Raw genomic sequence first — 11,149 nt, 5'->3', positions numbered from 1 at the left:
CTCCCTCTGTCACCCAGGCTGAAGTGCAGTGGTGCAATCATAGCTCACTGAAGCCTTGACTTCTTGTGCTCAAGTGATTTTCCTGCCTCAGCTTCCTGAGTAGCTGGGATTACAAGTGCACGCCACCATGCCCAGCTAATTAAAAAAAAATTGACATTTTTTATGTTTAATAGTGTTCATTTTTATGGTTACTAAAAAAGTATATGAGAAAACCATCACTTGCCCACAATTTATAGCAAGTGATGGTTTTCTACTTTAGAGTAGCAATAGAGTCCTTTGGCAAATTTAAAGCAATGATGAAAAACACTTCGTAGAAAGAAGTTCAGTTGAAACTCAAATTATTAAATATGAAAACCACTGGCATTGTGGTTAAGATAGAGTGTAACGCTAATGGCCCCTTAATGGCTATATGATCTTCAGCAAGTTACTCTTCCAAGTTTGCTTCAGGATATGTGAAATGGGGTATCAGTACAGATGTCACACGTGCTGTGAGGGCTGGATGATAATGTATATGGTACTCTCAGTACATAGTGAGCAGTCAATAAAGTGAACTGTTGGGATTTCAGTGCAAGAAGCAGCATCAGGTGGACAACCAAACACTGGCCAGGGATTAATGATTGGAACAGTTACGGGACTGTGTGGTCATCACTTCTGATACTCATGGACTTCAAAGGACATAACCTTAAACAAGTGTACACAGGCAAAAGACATACTCTGGCAAAAAGAAAAACTTCACATCGACTTTCCAAGTTTAAGATCTCAGTGATAACACTCCAAATCTTACCCTCACTTCTAGGCAGACTCCGCACCCTAAACCCCAGCTACTAAATTTTCAGGTCGTGCAACAGCAAGGGATGGAGGGAGAATGGGGAGTACCAAGTGGCTCTCAGCTGACTGCATGCTGCAATCACTCAAGGAGCTTTTCAAGAATATTGATGCCTGGACTCCACCTCTGTGGTTTTGATTGGTCAGGGTGGGGTCCGGGTGACTCTTAATGTGCAATCAGGGTAAGGAAACCCTTGTTTAGCTCACTGACATTGGCTCAGTTCAGCCCTGACCCTCTGGGACAGGGTGGAAGTGGGCTGAATTCTATATGCTACTTAGTGATGTAAAGACAGCAATAAAAAGTCAACTTTGTTTTAGCAAAGCTTGTTTATTCCCACACCTTGAAGGAATAGTAGGCTTGGTTTTTCCCTCAATGACGCACTTTTGTATCATTCAGGCTGTGTCTGCGATTTCTTTTCTCTGGTCTCAAGGGAGGAGTCTTAAATGGCATTAGATCTTCTGCCCAGTCCCCGTGCACAGGCCTCTTTCTGGCTGTGTTAGGTCTGATTGGAGACCTAGGTGAGTTATTTTCAATCCAAATTTGGATCCGTTTTTGAAATGCTGCCTGTTACAGCATTACTCCAAAGTAATGCGGTCACTAAAAGAAAGTTATTGTCAATCGGCTTGGGCTGGCTCCGATTCCCTTGTTTTCCTGATTCCCCAACTGACAGCCTTCGGCCTCAACCCAGATTTGAAGATACCAGGTTCAGAGAAGTCAGTGATTGGAAAGTGAAGTGGTTACATCCCACAAGTCCTGATGCCAGTTCCTCAGGAACATCTGGTGACCTCTGTCGTCTAACAAGGGCTGTCTCCTGAGCTCCGCCAGGTGTGAGGCAGCCAGCGCTCAGTAGCTGGGCAGTCAACTCCGCAGCTGGCTCGGTGTTCTTCAGAAGGCGCCCAGAAAGACTCCCAGCTTGTAGACCTTAGGAACCTTCATGCTCGCACTGGTATTTCCATTTCACTTTGGATGCTAATCTTGGGCTGCTGTCCATTCGGCAACAAAACATAGCTTTCTCTTGGGTTTCTTTCCATATACTCACAAATGTAAGCAAAAATGTTTTAATCTGTGATTTGTATCACACTTGCAGGGTATACTGAGCTAAGACAACACTTCTGGGTTTGACTTGCCATGGGGGTTAGTTCCTAGTTTTCCTAGTACAGCTATAGGTAAATTAATTCCTAGTTTTCCACAATGGCACTTAACCAGTGTGGCATTTCCATATTTACACAAAGATCCAGGAGCTAGGGCTGAAGGGTGGAAACTGCAAGACCTGAGAAGGCCTCAGATTTTGGGCCTGGTGTCCCTCATTGTCTCCACAGATGGAGAAAAGCTCCCAAGTAATCCTGTGTGGTGCTATGGGGACCTCTGCCTACCCTATCTGTGGGGCTTCTTTCCCCTGCCCCATTCCTAATCCAGGAATTACTGTCTCATGGAATTACTCAACAAGATCATAATTTAGAATTTATTTTATTATATTGGTGCCAACGAAATAAATGCCCAACCACTATTATTATGAAGTTACTGAGGTCTTAAAAACGATGCCTAAGAAAGTATCAATTTAGTTATGGCCAGGCTGCCAGATATAACTTGTCTTAGGTGAAGAGCGATGATATGTACACATGGGTCTGAGAAAAATATGATAAAACTGTAAAGTGTACTAGATTTAAAATAGATTCCAAGAAATAAAAATACCTAGATAGTCAGAGGAAGAAAGTTTATAGCTTAATTCTTTGGTGTGGTCCATCTTACAAAGTATATATAAAACTAGGAAAAGTCCAAAATAGTTGGATATGTTTAGGCTGTTTCCAACATGCAGTTAGATTTGTGTTTATTAAATCTGCTTTTCCATATACATACAGAAAACTTAAAAAGAATAGAGAACACATTTCCAAGGATGAAATTTCCACATTTATTTTTCTTTTATGTGCATAGAAAATGGCAGTGAAGTGTCCTATGAACGAGGCGAGGAATGAGCATGGCGCTGTGGTACCAGCCTGGACGTTGTGCTTCCAAAGTACACTACGCGTGGTGGGGACAAAGGGTGTCGCGGTTTGTTTTTAATTGCTCACAGTTCCTTGGGCTTCCCATTTGTTTTTGAAGTTGTCAGTTTCTTCAAATCTCTTCTCAAGTGACACACTGCATTACAAATGATGGCACTTAACCAATGTGGCATTTCCATATTTACACCAACAAAGAAATTTACAAGACATAATAGCATACAATCTTGACATTTAGTAATAGCAATAAAACATGGGCATCCATTTTATTTTTTCTGTACAAACTATCAGAACATAACTTTATTCACATTAAAAAAATCTTTAATTTGATTTGACCTACACATCCCCCATTTCATTTCACCCATTTCTCAAACCTCTCATCACGTCACCCACACCTTCACCAGACTACAGAATCTATAAGTAATTAGATCTAACAACTAAATACAGCTTAGAAAGTCCTCTCCCAAACATTTCCTCACTTCCCTGATAATTCCTCAAAAAAGAAAAAAAAAAAAACGCACTTCACTCATTCCTTCCACTTCACTTTCACATTTCAATCATCAAATCAGCAAGATGACTTTTCACCTCAATCCAAACAAGGTTAGAAAGAAAGAGTTCCACTGTCGGGCATCTTGGTGCTACACCCATGAGTCCGGGGACCCTGGGTACTGTTCTGCTCTATAAGAAGGTCGTTTAGTGGAATAAAAGTCTACATAATTTGTGGTCGATTTCAGTCCGTACTGTGTTGAGTAATCAGTAGAAGCTGGAAAGTGAACTCGGTCATCAAAATAAGGGTCTTCATAGCTATGAGGAGACTGCAAATACAATCTGTATGCATCAAAGTTCTTTCTGTTGGAGTCATCTTGACTATAATACAGCTGTTGATGCTGTTGACAAAATGAAAAGGCAAATAAATAAAAGCAATTTTTTAAAAAGACGTGTCAGGAAAATGAATGTGGGCTTCCTGCTTCAAAATGTGGGCTTCCTGCTTCATATTTTTAAAGCAATATTCAATATTTGCAGCTTAAGGTTAAAAGCTGCTTCTGGCACACACTGTGTGTTTGTTTACTATTGGACTCTAAGGATTTTAAGCTGCACTCTCTGGCAGGCTGCTGAGTTTCCTGTCCTAAGACCTCTAGAGAAGTAGGTGCCTCAGGAGATCCTGAGATCTCTGGGCACTTGGTTCCAGTGGCCTCCCCTCCTTACTGGAGGCCCTGCTGTGTGCTCAGCTGTGGAGGGACCCATTACCTGGGCATGCCGAATGAGACGATGGTCTTGACATTTGCTTTGACACAGGGGAATTACTAGCACATCACTAATTTAGTCGAAGATTGGGTTTCTGGGCCTTGGATAATTGCATAATTACTGAACCATCTTTTAAAACATTTACTTCGAATATGAAGATGGAGTCCATCGCTCCACTTTAAAAGATGTATGTGGCTAGGTGAACGACAGTCACACTTTGGAAATTCTGCTGTAAGTCTAATATTAAAGGAATAAGCAATCTCAAGGCAGAAGAATAGTAAAATTAGGAGAGACATGTGAGCAAATACGGTTCTAGAGGAAAAGGCTTCCCCAAGCTAGGGCTAAGTCCATCTGTAAGTGGGCAAGGCCAGGCACAGGTAGGCACCCACAAAGGGCACATTGCTCTCCATTTCCTTTTGTTCGGTCTTAGCTTTGACCTCATGTTAATTTCTTCAAATTGTGATGGTTATTATGTCTACCTTCTTGATCATGCCCAAATCCCCCTACTTAGTAAGATGTAACAAATTTACCACACAGGAATCAATGTTATGTCCTGGAACTCAATGCATTCTAACATTATAAGGATTTCAGAGCTAAATTCTCTTTTCAAGCCAGAGTTATGTTTCTGGTCTATTTTTCCTGACTAAAAAACTATAGCATAAATTATGAATAACTTGGAAAATTCTTTTTCTTCCATCTACAGAGAAAAGATGATGATAAGGAGAGGTCTTAGAACACATTCTTATCTGAAGGACAGGATATAGTCTTGTTTTAGGAAACTCCAGCTGCTCTGTGTTATTGAAAGGGAAGAGGAGCGACCAGATGGTCCAGGTTCACCATGGCACCGGGAAGGACCTGAGACTGACTGCAGGCCCTTCATGAAAGCAAAGCCTGGATGTGTTATAACCGCCAGTCCCACTCTCCCACAGTGAGGTCCATTCCGGCAGGGGCTGAGTCCACTTTGACCACTGACACAAACAGACCTGGCCATGGATTCAGTGTTTTTAAATTGTGGAGCCTGGACAGAGAGGGGTGAGATGGAGAATGAGGTACACACAAAAGAGAACAATGTGATGAGGGCATAAAGTGTGCTTACCAACCTTCCCTCACCCAGAGGCTGGAAGAGATTTTAGAGCTTAACAGAAAAAGAGTGGGAAAAGGACACTGCTGGGCAAAGGACATGAACTAAAGACTTCTTGGCTGTCCCCATCAGTGGCATGGTGGTCTCAGCAGTAGCGATGTGGATACTTAAGAACGTGAGGCTACCGTGGAAGTGCTTTGCTTAAACCACGGATGAGTTTCCAAGGAGTGAAGATCCCCAGGGAAAGCATCTAGGACCCTGCCATGTTGGCCCAGCTCCGGGAAGTCAACCAACGTGGACCCCTTACTGTGTTAACTGCTAATCGGCCTTCTGTAAAAATGATATTGCAAATTCACCTGTAGCCGTCTATTTTGTTCTCTTGCTGGTGAGGAATAGGAACTGATGTAAATTGGTGAAGGTTTGCTGGAGCCTGTAAGAAAATATTTTATGAAATTAAAACTAGTGCTTATTACTCTGGTCCATTAGGCTGAGCGGTCTCCCCTGCACTAGGGCTAGTGCTGTCCCCGACAGGGCCTGCCTTCCCCAGTGCCAGTGCAGGCTGGGAGAGGTAGCAGCTCAGGGTCTGGATCTGGCCTGGCTGCTGCTTAACTCAGGGCTGGGGGCGGCTAATAGCAAAACCATGGCAAAAACAGGCCACATGTGTTTCCCCAAAAGCAATGCCAGTGCAGAGCCCATGCGCAAAGGTTCCTGCTCAAGCTCTGCTCATACGTGGGAAGGTTTCTCCGGCTGGCTTTGGACAGCAGCACAGGATCCTGAGCTGCGGAACATCCTTTTTCCAGGGCTCTGAGCTACAGCAGTGGGTCAGAGAGAAGCAAAACACAATATTCGAACAAGCCCCATGCCTTCCAAACAACTGGGATTCAAAATCTCAGGTCAAGGAAGGAGCAGCAGTTGGACAACAACGGAGGCACAGTCTTGTGCCTGCTATATTTAAGTATGTTTTAATACAAAAGGAACTTGGTAATAATGGGATAATTGTCTTCAAAAGTCCATAGTAGACTCCTGATGATGTTACCCTTCCATTATTGTTAAGGCTAGCAAAGATTTTTATTTTTTTAATGAGGAAAATGAAACGTACTTGAGGCAAATTAGTTTATTGAAGCAAGCGAAGAAGATACAGAAGGGCATGCATGCTAAAGAGGCGATCTGTAAGATAAGGCAGGCTGCTGCAAGTCGGAAGCAACCATGCACTTCAGCTGGTATGTGCATTTCCTTTTGCACAGAGCTTGGTGCTGAAATGTAGCATCTGCAATTTTCTGAGCTATTAATTGCCATAGTAACAACAGTCGATTAGTAAATAGTCCTGTGAAATCACAATTTCAAAGACAACAGTACAACGGAGACTGCTCCCCCAGCAGGAGCTAAGCTGCCACTAGCTTTTATTTATTTTTAATAGACAGGTTTGAGAAAAGAGTACTTTTTGTGGGGTAGCTTACACTGACTTATTTGGAACATCTAAAGTAGTTATAATCTGCTGGACAGTTGAGAATGGGAAGAGTATGAAATCTTAGTAACCCTTTGGGCTGGTATCCTTTAAATAAATTGTATGCACAGCTTTCTGAATAGGATATAAAAATATTAACACTATGTAACATTATTTTTGTTATTCTTAAAAAATAATCACTTTGAGAAGAATCACATTATACCTTTTGCTATTTATTCAAACTCTTCTCCATGAAAATGTAAATGAAACTGATCTCCATTCTCTGGTTTGAAGTTAAGAGATGAGCCTGTCTAGAAGACGTAGCCCCTGCAAAGCGACACCGGGCTGAGGGTTCTGATGCATGTGGAAAACACAGAGACTGCTCAAGGCAGGAGGGGACGGAGCAAAGGGACTGTGCCAGTGAGCAGGCAGAAATGATTCATTTGGATACAGCCCTCTTTTTATTTGTGGCCACCGTACAGCTACATACATACATACATACATACATACATACATACAAGTACATGCTTGTTTCACTTTAAACAAGCAGAAAAGGCAACAATCCCCAAAGTAGGAAAGGGAATGACTGGAACATGGTTTGCTGCTGGGGGACCGTCTCAATACAAGCACAGGCTACTTCCCAGGCCACTGGCTGAGTGCCTGCAAATGCGGCTTTTCAAGAGACTGTATCACACACCCAACTGGCGTCTTACCAGGGTACAGGCCTTTATGTGTGGCATCCCCTTGGCTATTGTAATACTGCATAGGTGGCTGGGTCCTATCGTATTCAGAGCGAGGGTCTCTGATTCCTAACAGTGCTGGTGAGGAAGAGGTGCTGCCGACTGAAGGGAGAGGCAAAGGAGGAGAGAAAGAGGGGAAGAAAGAGAAATCAGCATCAGTATCTGTGGAAAATCCTCTCCAGAAACACAAAGGTCAGTAACTAGAAATGACACACAGCTGGTGCTGAAAATATCTCAGAGGTGCTGGGAGTTGAAGAGCAGCTAGACTCAAGTACTGCAAGTGTGACCTGCACGCAGGCCTGCCACTGCACAACGCAGCAAAGTCAGCATCGAGGCTCACTCTCAAGCTGGAGGGCAAGCCGCCCGGCTAAAGAGGCACAGTGTAGAGATCATGCAGGTTTCCCCACCAGTGTGTCTCAACGTCTTAATTAGGCCTTTGAAACTGAGTGAGTGATCATAACTTACTAGCCATGGAAGAGTTATACCTGTTATTTTATAATCTCAGTTCAATTGCTTGCAAAATACCTACCTATTATCCTTTAAGTATAGCTCTTCAGTCAACAGAAGTTTTATGGCATGTTTTGATTTCTAATTATTTTAAAAATATCTACATCTCTAAATGTGTTTGAATAAGAGCACCTAGTCTATAAAATTTATAATTCTTTTTATGGTTATCAAGGAAACAATTTAAACCCAGTAAGCCTGGCTCATCAGGAAATGCACATGGTGCTAAGTCCTGACCTCAGAAAGGCCCAGAGGATTTTTTTACCCCAGCTTCAGTCAACATCTAATAATACCATATCTATCCTTAGGACTCTTTTTGGACACTCTGGCACAGAAGGAAAAGAGAAACATTTCACATATTTTTTTCTTTTTCTTATTAAAAAAGAATCATCTTGCTTCCCTTAAAGTTAATTTCAAATAATAGCGGCCACTTATTCACTTGATACACTCGAAAGCAACAGCACCCCAAACCTTGACACCAGTGGTTTTGTACAAATCGACACTTTCAGAGGAAGACTGATAATGAAATACTTTTCCTAAAAAGTCACCTCGCTGACATAGGATTGCTCAGTGTTAAACATGTAAGCATGTATGGACAATGTATACGTGCTGCTCACCTTGCTTACTTTCCAGAAGGTAGTAGGACAGAAAGCATACCCGCCTGCCTCCAATGACATCAGCCAGGCATCAGACATGCCCAGAAGCAGATCCCACACTAGTGTGAAGGGATGCATGATCAGCCCTTGGAATAACTGGAGAACAGAAGTGGAATATTCCCTACCACTGATGAGAATCCCAACAGGCACCTAGGAATTTGAGTGGGGCTAGTCAACACTGTCCAGCATGTATATTTAAGGGGTCCTGAAAACAAGGTCACTATTCAGTAACTATGTGCTAATGAGACCAGGGGTGTGCAATCTTTTGGCTTCCTTGGGCCACACTGAAGAGTAATAATTATCTTGGGACGCACATAAAATACACTAACGTTAACAATAACTGAGGAACTAAAAAAAAAAAAAATCACAAAAAAATCTCATAATGTTTTAAGAAAATTTACAAATTTGTGTTGGGCCGCATTCAAAGCCATCCCGGGACGCATACAACCCCTGGGCTGCAGACTGGACAAGCTCGCACTGATCTAAAATTATCCTTTGCTTGTCTATGTGCGTTTCGTTATGCAGCCACACCTCTTTATTTCCCTGGCACCTCTGTTCCCAAGACCCTAAAAGGTTCTGAACATTTTTCTAAAAGAAAGCAGTTTCAGGCTATGCGGGGAGCTTAGCAAGGATGTTAAAAACCAGACATGTAGGTTTATTTCAAGAAAGCAACCCATAATTTAAAAACTAAGATAAATACCATATACAACAAGCACAGATAATTAAAAAAAATTCTAGTTCAAGTGGGGACATCCAATTATGTGGCAAGAACCACCGGCCATGTATATTAGTCTTTTTGGCCACATTTGTCCACACGAGAAATAAGACTGCCAGCAGTAACACTGCTGAATAAAATAGGTAATATTTTAAAGTCAGAATGGGTGATTTAAAGCGAAATAAAAATAAGATACTTATTACTTTTCCTTTCTCATTTTGGAAAGAATTAGATTTACAGGACTGATTGGCTTGGCAGTAATAATCTGCCCTTACATGTAAAAAAATTTAGTCTGAATCTCAAAACATTCTTTCACGAAGTTAAACATTACAAAGAAGTAGGTAGTATGGTTGCCAGGATTCCCAACTTAAAAATCAAAAGGAATTCCCACAGACCCACCCGTAAGGCCTACTTCCATTAGCAGCAGATGCTGGGGGTCTGCAGAGGAAGAAGGTTTAACTGGAAAGCAGACAGCTCTTCAAGGTTGCGGATCTGAAGACCTTAAAGGTCCTCTGTTAAAGGACCCTGCTTCTAAAAGGTTTCACTAAGAAAACTTAAAAAAATTCACTTTGGAGGAGATTCCAACCTTACGGCCAGCTAGCATACGTAAAAAGTTACGGCAGCCACTTTCAGGCATAACCCAGTGTGTCTCGAAGTGTGGCCCTCTACTCTTGGGCACCCTGCTCCCCTGTCCAGTCTGTCAACTGCAGATTTCAGGGCCCCTTCTCACACTTAGTGAGGCAGACTTGAGGGCAGGGCCTGGGGTGCTCTTGCTGATGTAAACTGGTATAAACTTTTAAAAAGGAAGGAAGAAAGTGGGCTTGTGGTTTATAATGGTGTGTGATTCCTACAGAAGGTTCTCTGCTGCATGGGTAGCGTTGGAGATGACAGGCTTAACCAGCTTATGTTTGATCTTCTCTGGCCGGGAAACAATGTTCTGTCACACAAAGGCTCTCGCAAAGGAGTGGCATTTCCCACTGACCTGACTGAATGATGGGTGACATCTGTTGGTTGGTGGTAGACAAGGAGGGATGTGATTTGAATCGGTCTCGCTCCAAAGTCGACACAGGTGTAATAAAATGGTTCTGATTCCACCCATCCTGCAGAGTTAAGAGAAAAAGAAACCTCTCAAAATGAATAATGACATTTCATTACAATAAATGATCATGAGTGTGTGCTTTGATGAATGCTAATTACGCCAGAGCTATTCTTGTAGGTTACCTTTTTATAAATGCTCCGGAGGTCCCGATATTGCCATAATGTATTCAAGACCTGGGCTGCTGCCTTCACCACTTTCAGAGATGATCTAGGGAGAGAGCAAGGATGTTAATGAATGTGGGTGGCACAGCCTCAGCCCCACTCGGAGGGGTGCAGGATGAAAATCAGTGGCCAAGAGGCCATCATTCTCAGGGTCACAGGGACGGAGGCTACTGCAGGACACACCACAAAGGGACCAGGTGTGCCTGGGAGTTGATCAGGTTCGGGACTGGCCAGAGGTGGCAAGAACTGAAGTGAGGCCATCAGGCAGTGAGCTCTGTGGAGCAGCTATGGCTTGGACAAACCTGAGTTGAGGATCTCTGTAGGTGTCAATCCCAACCTCCCTCCACATCTTCACTGAGGGCCACTGATCTCACTGGAGCTTTGGGATTCATGCAACCATGACTCTACATTCTGAGTGTCTGGGGACCCTCCCAAGTGAATATGTTTTATCCCTCCTTCTTTATTAAGCCTTCATCTAAATACCTCCATTGCTTTATCATTCATATCTCTAAGTAAAAAATGGGTGTTTTAATGTTGAATTTGGAAAACATGGTCACAGATATGATTTCTCCTCTCTGAGGGCATTTTGCAAATGCTGGTGCTCTGTTTAAGCATTGCCGACCATGAGTCACTGGATTCACCTTGGGAGCCGCTGCTATAAGTCAGTGGCCTCACCAGTAA

At 42.8% G+C, this 11,149-nt stretch overlaps 1 protein-coding gene across 10 annotated transcripts in view; it reads right to left on the bottom strand.

Annotated features, from left to right (window-relative positions):
* Positions 1 to 2,711: 2,711 nt before the first annotated feature.
* PKP4 (plakophilin 4) overlaps positions 2,712 to 11,149 on the bottom strand; it is a 236,480-nt gene continuing 228,042 nt past the window's right edge. For 7 of the 10 annotated variants that reach the window (XM_017855440.1, XM_017855442.1, XM_017855441.1 and 4 more), the window contains 5 exons: positions 10,430 to 10,514; positions 10,191 to 10,308; positions 7,307 to 7,435; positions 5,506 to 5,579; positions 2,712 to 3,710 (listed from right to left, as the gene is read on the bottom strand). In XM_017855440.1, coding sequence (XP_017710929.1) covers positions 3,462 to 3,710; positions 5,506 to 5,579; positions 7,307 to 7,435; positions 10,191 to 10,308; positions 10,430 to 10,514 — 655 coding nt within the window. In that variant the 3' untranslated portion in view covers positions 2,712 to 3,461. The remainder of the gene's footprint in view (positions 3,711 to 5,505; positions 5,580 to 7,306; positions 7,436 to 10,190; positions 10,309 to 10,429; positions 10,515 to 11,149) is intronic. The other 3 variants (XM_017855445.1, XM_017855446.1, XM_017855447.1) reach the window with 2 other exon arrangements.

Source organism: Rhinopithecus bieti, unplaced genomic scaffold (genome assembly GCF_001698545.2).
Source record: "Rhinopithecus bieti isolate Rb0 unplaced genomic scaffold, ASM169854v2 scaffold_41274, whole genome shotgun sequence".
NCBI classification, from domain to species: Eukaryota; Metazoa; Chordata; class Mammalia; order Primates; family Cercopithecidae; genus Rhinopithecus; species Rhinopithecus bieti.
This window is presented reverse-complemented; position numbering and strand designations above follow the sequence as displayed.